The sequence below is a fragment of the Lissotriton vulgaris genome, chromosome 3_2 (genome assembly GCF_964263255.1).
Source record: "Lissotriton vulgaris chromosome 3_2, aLisVul1.2, whole genome shotgun sequence".
Lineage (NCBI taxonomy): Eukaryota > Metazoa > Chordata > Amphibia > Caudata > Salamandridae > Lissotriton > Lissotriton vulgaris.
This window is the reverse complement of record NC_141690.1, coordinates 10439948-10461325: the sequence shown is the minus strand read 5'-3', so window position 1 is coordinate 10461325 and position 21378 is coordinate 10439948. Positions and strand designations below refer to the sequence as shown.

The 21378-nt window shown below is 46.5% G+C and overlaps 1 protein-coding gene across 1 annotated transcript in view; it reads right to left on the bottom strand.

The window, feature by feature from the left end:
* Nucleotides 1-21378, bottom strand: part of UGDH (UDP-glucose 6-dehydrogenase) — an 89084-nt gene that overhangs the window by 37292 nt on the left and 30414 nt on the right. The window contains exons 8-9 of the mRNA XM_086963965.1: nt 18212-18342; nt 1324-1457 (exon numbers count right to left, since the gene is read on the bottom strand). Coding sequence (XP_086820091.1) covers nt 1324-1457; nt 18212-18342 — 265 coding nt within the window. The remainder of the gene's footprint in view (nt 1-1323; nt 1458-18211; nt 18343-21378) is intronic.

Below are 21378 nucleotides of genomic sequence, written 5' to 3'. Positions count from 1 at the left end.
CATGCAGTGAACATTGCCCACCCATATTGATAGATCTTGCAATTACCTTGATATGGAGTACACTGCATTATCGCCTACTGAAGGTACATCTCTTAATATTTTTGGAAGCTATGCCTATGCAAACACTCTACTTTTGTCCTTCAAAGGTATCATGTCCCTAACTCCACGATTAGTGACAGTCTCCCTCCCACTCTGAACCCTAAAACAATCAGACCCTCCCATGAAATTACCCATCATTGTCATAAAGCAGGACCTCCGAGCTACCAGTGCCACACTTCAGTGGTTTAGGTTCTGTAAATTTCTGAATAAATGACAGTCACTCCAACAAATCAGTTGATTGTGAGGTCTTCTCTTCTTCATCTAATTCTGTATTGCTAGTGCATGCCTACTCAAGTCTCTCAACCGTGCCTAAATCGAACTATAATCCTTCAGTTTGTATACATTGCTCTTGAAAATAAATTGGCAAAAGGGAGCCACAAAGCCGTTTCAGGGTGGCGATTAATTAGCTGGAGTTCATGAAACTATCCTAGAAATTTTGGAAAGTGCCAGAAGCAAACACAACTAAGTAAACAGTTCGTAATCAATAGGGAAAAAAAGGAATGGAGAAGCAGATAAGATATAATCCAAAAATGTAATACATTTAGGTTTTGTACAAGACCATAACTCACGAGCAGCAAGATATATATAGGTGGGCTCTGTGCGCACCACAAACATCAGGGCTCACTTAGCATGCTTCATGAGTTAGTTGGGTCGCCATTACGATGTTCCTTTCAGTGTAAATACTAATCTCAGTCTTTAGTTAACGAATAGGCTACAACCCATCGTCATCGACCCCCACCAAACCTGTCCCTTCGAACAGTGAAAGAACTCTTTCACATTATTGGAATGCAAATCCCATTCCTGGTGCGACAATTGAAGAATTCGTAATCCCATCTCTTTTCAGACTGTATGTGGAGAGTAATTTGTTCGTCACCCTCTTGGGTTTCGGTCATTCCTTAGATAGAAATGTCTATTTATGTATTGCAGGATATTTGTGTAATGCGGTCACAGCCATAAACAGTTGGTAGATTAAAACTGAAGTGATCCTGTTGAGTTTGTGAGATTATGTGGCACTAGCCCTTTATTTTTGAAATTACATCAGTGTCTTCAGTAATGCAGGCCTGGTCTGTATGTTTCGCGTGAAATCTGATGCCATTTGTTGTCTGGAGGTGCATGTTGCAGCATCTCTATGTGATTGTCACCATATTTGTGCACTGTGCACTTAACTACTTGTGAATACTAAACAAATTAATACATACAGAAATAAGGTATTGCATTACTTACCTCGGTCATCTTCGGAGACCCCAGGATGAGAGAGATCCAAAATGATTTGCTCTCTTGGTACTTTAGGATCATATATATGCAGCTTAGCTCCTTCATCCATCAGGTACTTGCTGATATAGATACTGGAGGACTCCCTAAGGAAATGTATAAATAATCATTTGTTACAGCCCCTCAAAAAGTGCGGGGGTTTAAGGAGGCATCATACGTTTTGAAAAAACAAATATGTGGTTCTGTGCTACTATTTTGCAAGCTTTTTTCTTTAAAAACCATTACCGTAGATCTATTCACTTTCTTATGCTTCTGTTTGCATGGCTCAGAAAATGTTCTGAAAATTAAAACTTCTCAATTTACACTGCCTCAATTCAGGACTATCTATTTTAGGTCCTAATATTATGAGATCTACATTGGACTAGGTGCAAGAAGTCAGAAACAATGTAGAAAAAGGGAGTTGCAAGCAGAATTAACAGGCACTGCTAGAGTGAACAAGTGCATGGTAAAGATATATATATATATATATATATATATATATATATATATATATATATATATATATATATATATATAGGACAATCCCTGCTTACTCTCGCCTGGAGCCCAATCCTGGATACCGCAGCGCAGAAGAAGAGAGGAGACCCAAGTGCAGGTGAGCAGTGTACTTTATTTCGTCGGGGAGACGGCACACCTCAGCATGACGTTTCGGCCTTCACAGAGGCCTTGATCACATGACGCATGCTAGGGAGGAGGCAACTTTTAAAGTGCTAATGCTGGTTTTAGTGTAAAATCATTGGTGGAAAATGGTCACATGTAAAATGATAAGTATCATAGACATAGACAACATTTATATGCAAAGCTCATCACGGGATAATCCCTGAATTCAGCCTATATTACAATGTGCAAATAACAGCAAAGAAAGTGCAAATGCCATATTGTCATTGTGAGCAATACACTTAAAAAAAAAATCACTGGATAATCCAAGTTTGAAAAATCAATTTGCAGTGCAAACTCGGCAAAGTGCAACACGTTGTTAAAGTGCATATAGTGTCTTGTAAACAGTTTGTCATCGCTATAAATAATCCCAATATAATTGTTTTAGAATATCATGTTAAAATCAGTTGTAGAAAAATAAACTATAAATTATTCATATATGAATATAAGTATAAAAACATGAGTGTACAAGCATATTCCAAATAAATATATTTACACCAGACATACACTATTTACACAGGATGAGACCTCAGGTGAACTTGAAACATGGCTGCATAAATGCATGTTAAGCCTTTCCACCGAGATCGCAGCATCCTAATTGTATTGTACGCACTAGCCTATTATGTGTCTATGTTAAGCTGGAGGGTTGGGAGGAGAGGAGATGTTAACCCACCACTAGGTTTGGAGAACATCGCAGCCTCACCTCTCATGCCTCCATGCTATGACAAGTGACCATAGATTAAACAACACCAAACCAGTAATAAACATAAGAGTGGAAAGTGAAGAAAGACGTTTATCATGTGCATTTTTTTAGGTTTTTATAAAGTTTTTTGTCTATGAATCTTCTTGTTTTCTATTCAAGCATGGTTTATCTTAATCGATGTTGTGCTACGCATTTGATACATCCTTATGCAGCCTAAGCCTAGGCTGCACTGCACACTGAGACCATCCGCAGAACTAGACATGTACTGGTCAATGAATAAAATGATCAACTAACCACTACCAGTAGGATAACTTGACAAAACATCTAAGAGGATGAATTAATGTTGGATAGGGCAGAACCTCAGGTTACACTTTTGTTGGTAATTCAGAGACAAGTGTAAAAATCTTCTGTGGAATTTAATCCTCCCGGGGCTCGGCTATCCATTTCCAGTATGTACCTGGTCTCCAATTTCCTAAGGGCACCATCCCTGTCACCTCCTCTTCTAAGAGGGCCCACACAGTCTACAGCATAGTATCGCAGAAGGGAGCTATCATTGTTGTGGTGCTCTTTGAAGTGGCGGGCCACCGGATAAGCCGGATCGTTGGTGTTAATGGCCCTTATGTGCTGGAGTATCCTCTTGTGCACCTGCAGCTTGGTACTCCCTACATACCGCAGGGCACACGGACACTCCAGCACATAAACCACATATTCACTCTTCCAAGTCAGTTGTTTTTTGATCTTGCGCGCATTGGGGGTGAATGGTACAGCATATTCAGTTTTGTTTAGCCCATGCTGGCATGCCTTGCAGGAAGAGCACTTCCTGAAGCCCTTACTCTTGTCTAGCCAATTCTTTTGTATAGAAACTTCTGGGCTAGATTTAACTAAGGCATTTTGCATAGAGTATGCTCTCCTATAGGTGATAGAAGGCGTGGTTGGAATTTTGTCACCTATAACGGGATCACATTTAATCAAACCCCAATGCTTAGAGATGATTTTGCCAAGCGCCCCATGCTGTCTATTGTACGCCCGGATCAATCTTACTTTTTGATCCTGGGAGGTAGTAGGCGCATTCGTGACTTTACGTTGCAAGGCTTCACTGCGTGACAGGGCATTTGCCTTAGTTATGGCCTTATCAACCACTGCAGCCTTGTACCCTCTTGCCAAAAATCTAGACCTACTGGCTTGCTGAGCTAGATGGCATTGAGCTTCAGTACTGCTCAATCGTCTAATGCGCAGCATCTCGCCATACGGGATACTACGTATAAGGTGAGCAGGGTGATGACTGCTGGCATGGAGTATTGTATTTCCAGCCGTTGGCTTTCGGTACAACCTGGTTTCAAGTTTGTCTCCTCCTGGTGAGACTGTCATGTCTAGAAAATGTACCTGGTCTCTACTGATTGTAGAGGTAAACTTCAAGTTGTAATCATTACAGTTTAACATATCCACAAATTGCTCAGCTTCTAGACGAGTGCCCTTCCAGACCAGGAACACATCATCTATATAACGATACCATCGTGTAATAGACCGCCTAGCAACGTCGGAGTGTTCGCCAAAGAGGACCTGTCTCTCTCAGTAGCACATATGGAGACAGGCATAACTGGGAGAGAAACAGGCCCCCATGGCTACACCCCTGACTTGCTGGTAGTATCTGTTGTTAAACATAAAGAAATTATGGTGCAAACAGAATGAAATCATAGAAAGTAACATACGATTATGGTCAGCCATGATGATTGGTCTCAAACCTAAGTAGAATTCAATGGCTCACAGTCAGTCTTGATGGTTAATGCTTGTATATAAAGACGTGACGTCTAATGTGATGAGCCACGAATCCGAATCCCATTTAATGTCCTCAATTTTCCTCACAAAATCATTGGAGTCTTGGACAAAGGATGGTAAGTTCTGCACAAACTCCTGCAGGAATGAGTCCACATAAACAGTTGTCTTTTCCAGTAAACCCCCGCATGCTGCTATTATTGGCCTTCCAGGGGGTTTATGTGGGTTCTTGTGGACCTTCGGGATTAGGTATAGAACTGGCATGACCGGATTGTTGTTTTTAAGGTACTTGAGTTCATCCATGCTCAGCAATCCAAAAGATCTCCACCCCATTAACAACGAGTAAAAATCTTCTTGGGCTTTCTTGATTAAGGAGATGTCGCTATGTCTGTAGCAGTCTGAATCGTTCAACTGAGAGAGGGCCTCTTCTAAATATAGTTTTCGCGGCCATAAAACTATATTCCCTCCCTTGTCAGACTGCCTGACAATGACATTCTCATTAGCTTGAATCTTATGGATGAGTCGCAAGTACTGGTCATTCTGTGTGTATTTCTTTTGTTTCGAATTGAGCACTTTTGAATGCAACAACTTGATGTCTTTTACAACAGCATCATGAAAGATGTCAAGGTTATCGTAAAGCATCACAGGAGTATAGGTGGAGCGTGGTTTAAAAGAAGTTAATCCCCCCACCTTATTTGGCTCACACCCTGATGCTTCTTGGGATGATGATTGCTCCATTCTTAGGGATTCCAAAGCCTCCAAACCTGGCACATCACGAACTTGCAGCCCTTCATTCGTTGTTTCAATCCTCATCGGGGTACTACGTGTTTTGCCACCCACAAAATGCTTCTGCAACTTTATCTTGCGGACGAATTTGTATAAATCAATTCTAGTGTCCACATAATTAAAGTCGCATGGAGGACAGAATGTAAGGCCTTTTGACAAAATGTGATGTTCAGCCTCTGATAAGACCATGTCAGTCAGATTGATAATGGAGGGGGCAATGTCTATTACTCCCGATTGTGAGCTTACTTCCTGTTCCATCTCTTTGTACTTTTTTTCTTCTTTTTCTGCTGATTTTTTTCTTCCTCTTGATTTGGCCTTGCAGCGTTGGTAGCGCTTGGCGTTGCGGTTTTTGTTCCTGAGTGCGACTGGGTTCTCGAACGTAGAGTCTCGCGCCAATCCTTCCTTATGCAGTCGAGTTCCTCTGCTGGCGTAAGTTTGGTAAACCCCAATCGCCCCTCAGATTGTGACAGATTGGAGTCTGAATCACTATTGACACTAGAGCTTAGGTTGGACTCTGAAGAGTCATCCTGCTGTGCTGCACCTGATCCATGCCCTTGGGTAGGGCGGTTTGCTGCTGCCCCAACTTGGAGTCGTCTTGAGGCTTTAATGGCATCATATTTTTTTGCAAAAGTGAAAATGCGCCCCTCCGCATAGTCCGCCTTATCTCGTTGAAATTTATAGGCTTTCCTTTTGCTGATTACCTCCTCTTCTTTTTGGATCCGTGCCATCATGTCACTTCTTAGTTTGGTGCATTCACTCATACAATCCACACTGGATGATTCAATGTCCTGATTAAGCTCTTCAATTTTGGTCTGCATCTTGAGACGGTCACTCTCCGCATAGCGCACTAGTATCTGGACTAGTCTGCGCGATGACTCCAGGTTGCAGTCCGCCCATTCCCTAAGCATTTCTGGGTCTGGGTCTTCGTAACTTGGAGCTAGCATAACACGCAGACCTCGCGGTATCCGGTTGACCTCCAAGTATCGACTCAATGAACGGTGCTTCCACCATTTTGAGAGTTCTCTTTTCATTAACTTCTCCAATTTTTTGAATTTGTCACGAACGCTGCCAAGTTCATTCGCTGGTACATTTTGTGCGGATGGTTCAGAGGACCCCCCAGCCGGGGAGTCAAACGCATTTAGCGCTGCCAGTTCCCTAGCTCTCAATGCGTCAGCTGGCATGCCGCTTCCCCGCAAATGTTGCGCGCAATGCGCTCTCACAACCACTTCGCGATTTCAGCAAATACGAACCGCCGTGCAGTCAGGCACACACTTCTCTTACCGGCGTAATCTGTGCCGATTCGGAACACCGCAACCCGACTTCAGGTGTCTCATAGAGAGCAGGACGCTCTCCGGGCTCCTCATCTGGTCTGTATAGCAAATCGGCGTGGACAGTAACCGGGGGCTGGAACAGTTACTCCCTAACGGGAGAAGACAAACGACTTCCGGGTCACCAGAGGTCTTGGCTTCCTGTTCCGCCGCTTGTAGGAGAAGGGGTCATCCAGATACCGGCGAAGCACTCTGCCGGTTTGAAGATATAGGACAATCCCTGCTTACTCTCGCCTGGAGCCCAATCCTGGATACCGCAGCGCAGAAGAAGAGAGGAGACCCAAGTGCAGGTGAGCAGTGTACTTTATTTCGTCGGGGAGACGGCACACCTCAGCATGACGTTTCGGCCTTCACAGAGGCCTTGATCACATGACGCATGCTAGGGAGGAGGCAACTTTTAAAGTGCTAATGCTGGTTTTAGTGTAAAATCATTGGTGGAAAATGGTCACATGTAAAATGATAAGTATCATAGACATAGACAGCATTTATATGCAAAGCTCATCACGGGATAATCCCTGAATTCAGCCTATATTACAATGTGCAAATAACAGCAAAGAAAGTGCAAATGCCATATTGTCATTGTGAGCAATACACTTAAATATATATATCTATATATCAAAACTTCCCTTCAGCGCCCAGCCATACGAGGTAATGCTTCAAATCATTGTCCCAGTCCTGCATTCTAATGTTTATAGATCCGGAAACTCCACCCCCGGTTGATTAAGTTCACCTTTTGGTTACCGGAATGAATGTCCGGACTTCAACTCCCAGAATGCACCAATTTAGTGCATCTGGGTCAGCGGTGTGGGGAGTGCCTGACGGTGGATTAATGGCTTGTCCAGATAGTGCAGGTAGGTAGTGAAGACCCCAGGAAATGCTGTCAAAATCTTCAAGGCTTCCCTGTGTCCCCTCGGACCGCAGCTGCTTCGGCGTCCTAGCAGGAAATGTCAGCAGGGACAGCCATTCTGCATAGCGTCCAAACGTAAAATACCTCCTACTGCCTGATACCTCCAGGACTGCGAGGCGGAAACCGGACTTCTCGGTACCCAGAGTGAAAGAATCGCTATGTGAACAACGACGGTTGCGAATGATAATCCGGGTCTCTTGGTGCTGCGGGGCCATCCGAACTGCCCCCCTGGCTGGAGCAGAATATATCACAAAACTTCCCTCCACAGCAGAAGAAACGGAGGCCAGAGGGGGTTTGACAGGGAAAGCCAAGCTTTAATTGGCAGCAGTCTGTAATGGTGGCGAATGCATTTCTGCATACAAGCCTTCTTCAGCGCCCAGCCATACGAGGTAATGCTTCAAATCATTGTCCCAGTCCTGCATTCTAATGTTTATAGATCCGGAATATATATATATATATATATATATATATATATATATATATATATATATATATATATATATATATATATATATATATATATATATATATATATATATAGAGAGAGAGAGAGATATAGAGATATAGATAGATAGGGGAGAGGGGTGACGGAAGAGAGGAGAGAGACTCGCAGAGCTAGCTAGCATGGCTTTCAATAGGGTGAGTTAGGGGCACCTGTTGAGGACGTGGTGTTCTGACATCACTCACTTAGCCAAGCCAAAATGTGAGATGAAAGATGGGGGTGTATTAGAGCTTGTGGTGGAATAGAAGAACTGAGTTGCTTGCATGAAGCAAGGAGGGCAAGATCAAGTAATTTCCTGATCCACTTAAGAGTTAAATTCTACAGGAAAGGGATATCAGTTCCAGGTTTATGTACCATACTTAAACCTATTACTGATGTCGAAGACTGTGATAACATCTCTACAGATAAATAAAAGTTCAAAGGCTTGAAAACTTTATGGGATTTCGGTTTACATAGATAGAGATAGACACCAAACTTATACTTCATGTAATGTAGCTTGGCAATGCAGTGCACTCTTCGGAGCTTAACGAGATGGTGCAGTCAAATACCAAGCTGGTGAATTCAGTTTTACCAAAGTCCTCCTCCTCCTCTGTAGGTCTGTGCTTTATCCTCAATCTCGAAGTCCTATTCTACAAATACTGCTAAATGCAGAATTCCATTCTCATCTAGCTTGATTGCAAAATATCACTGGTCATCTAGGTGATAGATGTTGACAATTGATAGTTTATTAACTTTTCAAACGAAATCTATACATGCTCCATTCAATGCAGGTTCTTTATTTCATCTCTCAGCGGCAGGGCAGTGAACCCAGGAGGAAAAACTGAGTGACCATACAAAGATGCGTCTGATCAGGTCGTGGACATTGTCTAGTTATGTAACAGTGACTCAATATAAGAGAATACACTCACTGTGGAAAGCGTCGCTATGCAAGGAGGAGTTGGTATCAAAGATACCATAATGTTTGAGTGACCGGGACGATTCAAATGATCCTGTGATTTGCAATAAGTCAATAATTTAAACTATCCCTGACTAACGCCGATACCCTGACATATGGAAGAAGGATCTAATTCTTCCCTTGGCTAAGAATGCAAATGCTACTTACCAGTATGCATCTGTTCTTGGCATGTAGGGCTGCTGACATTCATATCTGTGCATAGTCCGCCACCTAGTGTTGGGTCCGGATGATTGCACATTGTTGTCCTGGAAGAGTCTTCGAAGTATCACGAGATAGGTGGCTCCTCCCCTGGACTACAGTGCGCATGGGCATCGCCTCCATCCCCAGATTGTTTTTAGCCATTGGCAGAGATGGAGTGAAGAAAGTGAGTGATGACCATGCTATGAGCATATGTGTATATGAATAAATACTGCAGCTGCTACAGGCGCCGGGGAGGAGGGTGGGCGATATGAATGTCAGCAGCCCTACATGCCAAGAACAGATGCATACTGGTAAGTAGCATTTGCAGTTCGAGGCATGTGGGCTGCTGAATTCATATCTGTGCATAGAATACATAGCAGTCCCTCCATTAACGGCGGCCGCCCGTGCCAGCTGCAGCAGTTTGAAAAAGCGTTTTTAGAACAGCCTGACCAACAGCTGCCTGCTGTCTGGAATGCACGTCTACACAGTAGTGCTTAGTGAAGGTATGTGTGGTAGACCATGTGGCTGCTCTACAGATGTCTTCTAAGGGAATGTTACCTAGGAAGGCCATAGAGGCCCCCAACTTCCTAGTGGAGTGGGCCCTTGGTGGGATAGTGAGAGTGCGCTTAGCTTTAGCATAACAGATCTGAATGCACTTCACTATCCATCTAGCAATCCCCGCTTTGGAGATTGCATTTCCCTTGTGTTGTGTGGCAAAAGCAACAAAGAGTTGTTTGGTTTTGCGGAAATCTTTTGTCCTGTCCACATAGTACATCAAGGCCCTTTTCACATCAAGAGTGTGGAGCATACGCTCCGCCAGCGTCTCTGGGTTTTGGAAAAACACCGGCAATTCAATTGTTTGGTTCATGTGGAACTGTGAGACTACTTTGGGTAAGAATTTTGGGTTAGTGCGGAGCACCACCCTGTTAGCATGTATTTGGAAGAAAGGTTCTTGGATGGTGAGCGCCTGCAGCTCGCTCACCCTCCGCAGCGATGTAATTGCTACTAAGAACGCAACCTTCCAAGTCAAAAACTGGAGCTCACAAGAGTGCAGTGGCTCAAAGGGAGGACCCATCAGCCTTGTAAGAACCACATTGAGGTTCCATTCTGGAGCTGGTGGGGTCCTTGGTGGAATGACCCTTTTGAGTCCTTCCAGAAAGGCCTTGATAGCAGGGACCTTAAAGAGTGACAGGTGCTGCCTATTCTGGAGGTATGCTGCCATGGCAGACAGGTGAATGCGGATGGAAGAGTACGCTAGATTACATCGATACAGGTGAAAGAGGTAACATATGATGTTCTGAATGGAAGCATCTAGCGGGTCAATGCTGTGGTTCACACAGTAGATGACAAACCTCTTCCATTTAGCTGCATAACAAGCTCTAGTAGTGGGCTTTCTTGCCTCCCGAATGATGTCCATGCAATCGGGAGGAAGATTGAGGTAGCCAAACTCTAGGACTTCAGGAGCCAGATCGCCAGGTTGAGCTGTTGCGGATCTGGGTGCTGAATGTCGCCATGGCTCTGCGTCAGAAGGCTGGGAGTGAGATGAAGCCTCTGATGCGGTACCACGGAGAGTTCCAGAAACGTGGTGTACCATGGTTGGCGAGCCCACGTTGGAGCAACCAGGATGAGCGTCATCGAGTGTTGCCTGAGCTTGCGTGCCACCAGCGGTATCAGAGGTGCTGGGGGAAAAGCGTACGCAAATCTGCCTGACCAGTTCATCCACATCGCATTGCCCTGTGATTGGGGGTGTGGGAATCTGGCGGCGAAGCTTTGGCATTTTGCGTTCTCCTTTGTGGCGAACAGGTCTATCTCTGGATGACCCCACCCTTGGAAGTACGGTTGGAGTACTGATGGATGTATCTCCCACTCGTGCATCTGATGGCTGTGCCTGCTGAGCAGATCTGCCATTTGATTGTCCTTGCCCGGGAGATGCTCTGCCATGAGGAAGATGTTCCTCTGAATGGCCCACTTCCACATGCTCTGAGCCAGATGAGACAGCTGTGGAGAGTGTGTACCTCCCTGCTTCAGGATGTAGTACATGGCCGTCATGTTGTCCGTCCGGATCAACACGACCTTGTTGCACAGATGTACTTTGAACGCCTTTAAGGCCATGAAGATTGCCATCAGTTCCAACACATTGATGTGCATCTTCCTTTGCTGAAGTGTCCATAGTCCCTGCACAGTGTAGTGGAGTACATGCGCTCCCCATCCCTGGAGAGAGGCGTCCGTCGTCAGGATGATCTGTGGGACAGGCTCTTGGAATGGTCGGCCCTTGCAAAGGTTTTGTGGATTCCACCAATGCAGAGAGTTGTACGCCCGACCGCTCACCAACACTAGGTCTGTCAGTTGCCCATGAGCCTGAGTCCACTGACGTGCAAGGCACTCCTGAAGCGGACGCATATGTAGTCTCGCGTGCGGGACAATGGAGATGCAGGAGGCCATCATGCCTATCAACTGCATGAACACCCTCGCTGGAAGCGAGTGTTGGGGTCTGAATCGTTGGATCAGCGCCTGGATACTGGCGATTCTCACTGAATTCGGCTGCGCAGTGGCTGCCAGAGTGTTGATTGTCGCGCCCAGATACTGTCGCACGTGGGCGGGCTGGAGATGGGACTTTGGGTAGTTCAGAGAGAATCCCAGATCGTGCAGGAGGTGAATGGTGCGTGACACGTGGTCTACGCACTGCTGTTCCGTCTTTGCCTGAATAAGCCAATCGTCTAGGTATGGAAAGACATGGACGTGCTGGCGACGGAGATGCGCCGCCACAGTCGCTAGGCATTTTGTAAACACTCTCGGTGCCGTGGTGACCCCGAACGGCAGGACTCTGAACTGGTAATGCTGGTCTAAGATCTTGAATCTGAGATACCTTCTGTGGGAAGGATGCAGGGGAATATGAAAATAGGCATCCTTCAGATCCAGCGTCGCTAGGAAGTCTCCCTGCTGAAGCAGGGGAAGCACCTGCTGCAATGTGAGCATATGGAAGTGCTCCGAGTTGATGTACTGGTTCAGGGGCCTGAGGTCCAGGATCGGCCTGAGTGATCCGTCCTTTTTGGGGATCAGAAAATACAGGGAGTAAACCCCCATTCCCCGTTCTCTCAATGGAACGAGCTCTATTGCCCCTTTTTGCAGCATGACCAGAACTTCTTGCTGCAATAAGGTCAAGTGCTCGTCGGACATAGCACGGCTTCTTGGCTGTATGTCCGGTGGAATGGACGTAAGTTCTAGACAGTACCCGTACTGGATAAGAGACCTCACCCACCTGTCTGTGGTGATGGATCTCCACGCCGGCAGGAACTGCTGGAGTCTCCCCCCGACAGGTGTCGTGTGATCGGGGGGAAGTGACAAGACGTCACTGCTTGTTGGTGGTGGTGGACCTGGATGCATTGTTTCCACGTCCCCTGCCTTTGATATTGTTGCCTCTGTAGCCACCCCTGCCCTTGTTGTTGTTATACGAGGACTGGGTGTTACCCTTGTAGTATTGTGTGGATTGGGATGCCTGTCCCCTCGAGGTGCCTCTTGAATTGGAGCGGCAAAAAGAACCACCCCGAAACTGCTGGCTTTGCAAAGCTCCCATAGATTTGGCAGTTTCAGTATCTTTTTTCATCTTTTCTAGGGAGGCATCCACCTCAGGGCCGAACAGATGGTCAGGATTCACTGTTTGCCCCAATATTGTGGTCTGTATGTCGGGTTTGAACCCTGAAATTCGAAGCCAGGCATGACGTCTAAGTAACACACTTGTATTGATAGCCCTGGAGGCAGTGTCTGCCACATCTAGGGCACATTTGATGGATGCATTTGTAATGAGTTTACCCTCCTGAATGAGCATCTCCCCCGCCTCCTTATATTGGTCAGGCAAGTGTTGTAGGATGGCCTCTAATGTGTCATAATGGGCCCTATCATAACGTGCGAGCAGGGCTTGAGTGTTAGAGATCCTCCAGATGTTTGCTGCCTGTGCAGCAATGCGTTTGCCTGATGCCTCAAAGATTTTGGACTCTTTGTCCGGGGGAGGAGCGTCACCAGTAGTCTGCGAATTTGCCCTCTTTCGAGCGTTGGAAACCACCAGGGAGTCCAATGGCAAGTGTCCCTTAATATACGTGGGATCCGTGGGCGCCGCTTTATATTTCCTGTCGATGCGAGGATTGACCACCCGCGCCCGGGTGGGCTCCTTGAATACCTCCTGTGCATGCTTCAGCACCCCTTTAAGCATCGGTAGTGTCTTGACTTGTTTTTCGGCTACCGAGAAGGTGTCGACTAAAAAGTCCGCATCCACTGGGTCTGAGTGCAGTTCGACGTCATGGTTCGCTGCAGCTCTCTCTATCAATGCATTGAATGCCGCCGAGTCCTCTGTCGGGGACGTCTTTGCGGCGAAAAGTTGAGTGTCCTGCCCCGACTGCGGGTCGTCTGTGTCGCCTCCTGCTGTCCAGGGCACCTGCTCCTCGTCCGGATCCGAGTACGCAGGATAGGTGTACTCGGCCTCTTCCTCGTCGACATCAGGCACGGGGGAATGGGCCGGCGAGTGTTCCAGGGCTTGTGGAGACAGAGGTTCCATCAGAGCCGAAGAGTCCGCAGAGTACCTTTTGTTCTTGAGTGGAATCCTAAAAGGTTCCAAGGCCGGCTCCGACGTAATCTTCCGTTTGAGGAGCGACAATTTTCCGGTGTTGGCGTCGATGAGCACCTCACGACGTTCCTCCACCGCGAGCGGCTGGAGCCGAAGCTTCGACACCACCAAGGCAGCCTTCGGCGTCAATATTTCCCGAGAGTGTCCGCTCTGCTTAGGCGCGAAGGCCTTCGGCGCCGACTTGGGAGGAAGGGTAAAACGAATGGGCGTTTGTTCCTTGGCAGGCTTCGGCGTGGGCCTAGGCACTACAGTGTCCTGGCTGGGAACCACAGACTGTTGGATCCGCCGTAAGGATTCTCCCACCTTCTTTGTAAGGGATGCCGAGGGCTGAACCGACTCGAGCGACTCTTCGTCTTCGAGAGCTTGGTCGACGGTAGGCCTCTTCTTCGGAGCCGACGCCCCATGGCCTGGCGCACTGTCGGCGTGACGCTTCTTCGAAGCCGTCTTCGGGTCCGCGACCCCTTTCGGTGCCGACGCCGCCGCGTCGGATGCCTTCACCTTCGGCGCCGACCCAGAGGGCTTCGGGTCGGCCATTTTGGCGCGGCTCTTCTGGTCAGCCATTTTGGCGTGGCTCTTCAAGTCGGCCATTTTGGGTTTCGTGGAAGTTGACGCCTCCAGAACCTTTTTCACCGGCGCCACTTTCGGTTTCGGTTTCGCATCCGAGGGTGCGAGACCAGTTGGCTTCACTTTCGGTTTCTTGTTAGAAATGTCCGTGACCGGGCCCGGAGGCGGGGACGTAGGACTCATTGTTAGATCTTGGGTAAGGCCCGAAGGCGATCCCTCGACCTGGGCCGTATAACGGGGAGTAACCCCGGAGTCTTGTTGGGGATGCTCTTCGTCCGAGCTATCACCCATTGCGGGACAAGCCCGGTCGTCGTCCCCTACCTCGTCGGAGACTTCGTCGTAGGCCTCATCACCCGCGTCGCCGGTCTCTTCTTCGGACGCGGGGCCAGAGTCCGACTCTTGTACGTCGTCTTCTCCCTCAACCGATTCCTGGAAGATGTCATCAGGTGGGGGTGCCGAAGCCGACAATTGAGCCTGGAGCCGATTAGCCCGGCGAATCTTTAAAGTTTTCTTACTCCTAAATTTCGAACACGCCATGCAAGTGTCCTCACGGTGATCCGGTGACAAGCATGTATTGCACACGGGGTGCACGTCAAGGTGCGAATATTTAGAGTGACACAGCGGACACTTCTTGAATGGCGTCCGCTCCATAGCAAAGTGTGTAGTGTAGGCCCGTCCGCGTCGAAAGCACGTGGAGGGGCAGTAGGAGATCGGAGCTGAGAGTCAGTAAGAAACCCGAACGCAACTATACCGACGCCCAGCCTAAAGACCTTTTGGTCTCGAGTAAAAGTAGAACAACTATCGGTTCCGATAGAGGGAACCGAAAACACATCCGAACCCGATGGCGGAAAAAAACAATCTGGTGATGGAGGCGATGCCCATGCGCACTGTAGTCCAGGGGAGGAGCCACCTATCTCGTGATACTTCGAAGACTCTTCCAGGACAACAATGTGCAATCATCCGGACCCAACACTAGGTGGCGGACTATGCACAGATATGAATTCAGCAGCCCACATGCCTCGAACAGAAGGGATAGAGGTCTCCGCTTTATCTTACTATTGCCCAATATCTTGGTTTCCATACATGTCCAAAGTACTTGACAAATCGTTCCTGGAAGACAATCTGCTTGCATACTGGCTTTAGAGCTATAGACAGCACGGAATCCACCTTACTTGCCGTATTTGATAGTATTCGACTAGAACTGGATCAGGGTAATGATGCAATCCTGATACTGCTAGATCTGTCTGCAGTCTCACAGCTTTCTGATAAAAGATTACATGAGATCAGTCTATATTCAAAAGCACTACAATGCTTCAGCTCCTTTCTAAATAAAAGAACCAACTCAGTTCAGCCAGACATTTAGATAGAGGTCCCCATATACCTAAATGTGGGTTCCCTTGCTAAACTTTTCAGAACCTGGGGTTTCTAAATAGGTTCTTATGCTGTCTGTCAGAGGTGAAATGAAAAGGTAGATGAAAGCACATTGTTTAAAGCTTAATGCCCATAAAACAGAGATTCTATTCTTTGGCGGTATCCACCACATCTGGGAAGCCTCCTGGTGGTCAACGTCCTTGGGCTCCATTCCAGAACCAAAGAGAGTGGCAAAGAACCTTGGTTTCCTGATAGAAGACTCCCTCTCTATGCAGGAGCAAGTCAAGGCGACCCGAGGCATGTGCTTTGGCCTACTTAGGCTCCTACTGAAACTCTTTTGCTGGATTCCAGTGAACTGGCGATGGACAGAAGTCCAGGCATTGATTACAAGTAAACTGGGCTATGGCAATTATCGAAAATAGCAGACTTTCTCTTTACGAGATTACAGGTTATCCAAAATACGGCAGTCCGTCATCTGCAATAGGTACAGATATAAGCTTGTCATCGGTCTGTCTAAACACTATCCACTGGCTTCCAATTCGCAAGAGGCAAATGCAAACATTTATGCCATGTGCACAAGGCACTTTACGACATTGGCCCAGCTATCCCAGCTATCTTATGTAGAAAAGTGGAATTCTACAGACCTGCTCGAATCCTATGATAATCCAATCTAGCGCTGGCTACAGCCAAAATCATCAAAAAAAGCTAAAATGGGTGGTTGTTCATTCACCCATCTAGCAGCCGCTCATTGGAACTTGATGCCCATTGATCTCCGACTGACCTCAGACAATGTCACGTTCAGGAATAGTCTAAAAACCTGGCTATTCTGCCAAAAGACAGGTGCTTTTAACTTAATGGCCGCAAGCAGTCTAGCGCTTTGATATCCCTCTAAAAATGCATTTCTCCTGCATGTATTATATTGTTAAACAAAATACAATAACAATAAATATTTTTAAAGTCTCCATTTGATCTTATCATGTAATGAATTCTATGTAGGAGTCTTTTAATTATTTTATAGGTTTTGTTTGTATTGATTTTTAGAATTATGAGTCCCAAATTTTTAAAATAAAACTTGAACTTGCGTGCCAATGTCCAAATGTTTGAGAAATTAACTTATTTACTTACGACTACGTTGAAAAAAACAGCCTTTCATGATTCATTTATCAAAGGTTTTAATTTAATTCAGAACGGACAGCCTAGCCAATGTCATTTTGTGGTAAATGGGAGGGTGGAAAGAAATATGCATGGCATGCGGGACTCATACAAAAGAAGCACCCTACGCCGGCTTGAGATCATGGGAGAGGAAGCTCCCGTGACAGACCACAAAGAAAGACACAGGTAGTGCCATCAAGGATCCAACACATCCCTACAATAGTAAACCATGTCTCAATGATAACTACATATTTGGACAGGTTAGAGGTAAATCGCAACAACTTACACATCCACCACCCTATAAACAGTTGTGGTGCTAACCCACATCAGCAGTCAAGTAGGCATGAGACTACACTCAATGTGAACAAACCTGCAAGATCACTTTTATGTAGGCATAAACTGTTACATTTTAAATTCCTCCGTCAGGCATATGTTACGCCATGCATGGTCCACCGTATGGACTTCACCAGGCACCATGCTTGCCCAGACCCCATGGCAGATTTTGCACGTATGGCATGGCCCTGTACGAAGGTGGACCTGTTTTGGGGTAAAGTTTTTGAGGCAATATCTTCAAAGTTGGACCGGCAATCCCCCCTTGCCCTCCCCCTCATGGCTCTATTGGGATATGTTCAAGATCTCCCCAAATCATGTTGGCGTTTTTGCGCTCTTGCACTACTGCTGGCCAAGAGAGAAGTTGCCGTGTTTTGGGATAGCAGACGCTCCCACACTGTAAAGGGCTGGTTGTATAGCATGATCTACAGTAACACCAACTCTGAACTATACCCCCAGCTGCAACTACCTGCTTCCCGCCCTCTAGATATTTGGCAGCATTCAAGTTGTACCCATTAGACCAGACATCAGTGAGCTTGCAAACTGACCCAGATCCCACTACAACGCAGCGATGTTGCATCACCAATAACGGCATCAAGAGTCCAAAGAATGATGGTGCATCACAAACACTATAACCAACTCCCACCTTTCAGTAAATGTAATAAAACGATCAGTAAGGTTTTCTCAGTCATTTTAGTATCATTTTTAGATATTTAATGGCTAGCATACCTCCTAGTCTTAATTTGCCTTATCATATTCAGATCTGGCAAAGTTACTCTCAAACCAAAGGACAGGCTTGACTAAACATCTTAATCAGCCTTTGTTAGACCGCTTGGCTGCATAAGAGAGAATACAGGAGTCGCATGCATAATACCATAATGAGCACAATCTCAGAGACTCATTTCAACAAACTAAAGATGATGTCTGAGGTTGCCGCCATCTTCAGTAGAACACACTTAGATTTCTTAAAGGTTTGTAAACTTACAGTTCGTCCAAACATGCTAGAGCACTCACCTTGTGTCTCCAGTGTCTTTCTTGAAAGCAAAACCTAGCAGAGCAATCTTCTTGTCAGTCACAGTGTTAAAAAGGCAGTCAATAATCCGTGAAGCAAATCTCCTTCTCTGATAGTCATTCATATCAATTACCTACAATTTGGAAAATGGATGTCAATGGACTGCATTACATAAGATAACAGAATGTGTATTTGTAAAGCGCTTGTTCAACACTTGAGTATCGTACCACTAACAGAAGTTTGGTGAACAAAACTGGTTTGTTGTGCTTAGTCCTGGGCTCCCATCTCATGCCAACCAAATCTTTCACTCATTACAGGTCTTGGCAAGAGACTTTCAAATAAGTTATTCTATGCAATACCATCTCTCATACACAATATGGGAAAACATTAGGGCATGCCAGACACCCCGGTGTTGTATCCTTTTTTCATGCAATTTGCAGGCAGAAAAATGAAAGATTAGTAGAATTATGCTAGCAATCAAATAAAACACATTCTAAAGTAATCTTCCTTCCAGTGTGACTTTCAAAATGGACCACGTCATAGTTCCTGGCTCTCTCTTGCCATGACTTTGGCAAGATGGCAAGTGGCGGAGTATGAACAGATGCATTTAGAGGGTGCAATTTATGAGGCATGGGATGGGCAGACGCTCTTCAGGTTCTTGCTAAGAGTCTACTCACATATCAGCTTATTATTAGTAATGTCTTGGTATGATAGGGGCGGGGCAGACAGAGAAGGTACAGGGCTACCGACAAGCTATACAGAACACACTTCGGCAATTTATACTTCACTCTTCATAGTCTTTTCTTTTATACGGATGATTCTTCTAATCTGTTGCCTTCCTGAATTAAACCTCTGATAAACTGTCAACATGTTCCAGCCTACATCATTCAGGCCTCCTTAGGACATTATAGAAGGAGAGGAAGCAACTTAGTCATCACTACAGGGGCGTGCATATGGCAATCACTCCTTCATAAAATTTGGGTTAGATGTCGGGTAGCAAACGTCTTGACCCAGTATGGAGTGTGTATGTCAGACAACCACCCTTGTTCCGACATCACTGCTGTGCCATTAACCAGTCTGCATTAAAAGCTCCTGTGGGGGTTGGGTGAGGGCTGATCTATTTGTTCTCCTGCATGCCTTGTAGGGCACCAAGTGGCGAGGCAAAGAAAGTCCTCTATTGGGAAGCCTTTTTAGGTCTCGCACCTGGCGACGCAGCGCGAAGCGCTGTCGCCAGCGAGACCTATAGTCGTCGACTATGCTTTCAAGGGCTTGCGAGGAAGACAGGAGATGGGCATGCGCAGGCTGCAGGCCGGATCGGATATGTGGACGCGCGCGTTCACCACGTACAGTTACGCACTGTGCCCATCTCCTATCTCGCTTGCAAACCTCCTGCAGTTACTTTCACTTTCCCTCCCCCCTCCGCCGTCAGCTCCACGGCCCGTCAACGCGCCCCGAAGTGCACCCTTCCGCTATCACAGCACAGCACAGATTGAGAAGGGCTCTCCCACCCCACCGCCCTCCAGCACCCAGATATGTCCCATCCGCAGGGGTCACAGCTCCCCTTACCTGTGTAGGTCTCGCCTTCCCGCACCCACAAGTCCAAGTAAAGTCCCGAGGATCGTAGCTAGCGCCAGCGCCATGGCTGCTGGCGCCCCGTTGTTCCACCTGCGCGTCCTCCTGAGGCTTCGGCTCCCTCTCGGCTGCTTGCGTGCCCCCGCACAACTCCTTGCTCCGCCACCAACTCTATGCCCGCGCGCCCGTCTCGTACTCCAGCAGTCTCCAAGCCCAGGCGGCCGCGCCTCTGACCTCAACCGTGCGCGAGCTCTTCTCCCACACCGAGCCACTAGAGGGCGCGTGCCAGCAACAGATGAAGTTAGGGGCCTTTATCGCAACAGAGAAATAATATGCTACGAATTCCAATTGTCCTTCCTAGCTATACAGGAAACCCATCAGCAAAGTCACTGTGGTCTAAAATTATGGAATGCAGTGGTTAATATTAAGTAAAGCTTTTAACGTGTCACAGTCTTTCAGTGGTGCGTCTCCAAAACAACCAGGCTTTGAGTCCGTTCTTTGAGAGTGCTGTGGCAGTACTAAGTGCACAGCACTCGGAGTTTCAGGTGGGGGGGGGTGTACTGAAACATATCCTAAACCATTGAATGTTAATGAATGTATTACAAATAGCTGCAAACGATTCAACTAAGTGCCACAAATCTTCATTTTTGCCTCAAAATTTACAAATGCATGCGCATTATTCTGGCGTATTATCAGGCTGGATTTCATATATTGGACATGTGTTCCTCGCTTGTTTAAAAATCCAACTGAACTGAGCATTCTGGTACTTGTAGGCCCATGCTTCTATTGCAATTATTAAAACTACAATTTCCGCCACAGGGGCCTCACTATTATTATTGCACAAGCACTGAGTCCCAATGATGCGAGGGGGCTATTGCGCCCTCATTTTGATTAGGGACGTGTTTGGCATTTTTCCGATTTCTTTTGCTTTTACCCACGGCCCCATTTCTAAACTATTGTAGCATCAACCGTAACTCTGGCAGCTGAAAAACCAGGACTGCCTGAAAGGGTCTCACATGGGCTAATAGACAGCAAAGGAAGCTGTGTTCCCTTAATTCCGCATTACCCGTACCAGGCCTCTGTGGTCAGGGTAGTATCATCCGTGCCGAAGAAGATGATTGGAGGATTAGGATTCTTATTTTGCGTGCCCCGGGGGGGTGACGCAGCGATCAGCGCCTGGCTGAAGAGCTTTGCTGAATTGGCAGCATGTTTGAATGAGATAAAAGGGCGGGCTGACCCCTGTGCTCTCACTAAACTAATCCGGACACAGCTGTGAAATGAATAGGAATGGGCCCTGTTCACTCCTTGCTAGCTAAATCGAACAGAAGGCCCTCAAAGTCTATGAATACGGTCAGCCGCCTTTTCGAGGACAAGTAAATTTGAACGGATTCCAATGGAATGTAAGCCTAGCACGATTGTTTCTTTAATTTTTTATCTCATCGAAAGAAAGAATTCAGCTCCTTAAACTTGAATTGTCTGTGGGATCTGTGTTTTTTCTTGCCACAAACTTCAGTTGTTACTGATTTTTTTTTTTTACTTTGGGGTATATATGTGCATTAAAAGACAATAAGGGAAATCCTGCGTTTATAATAAAGTG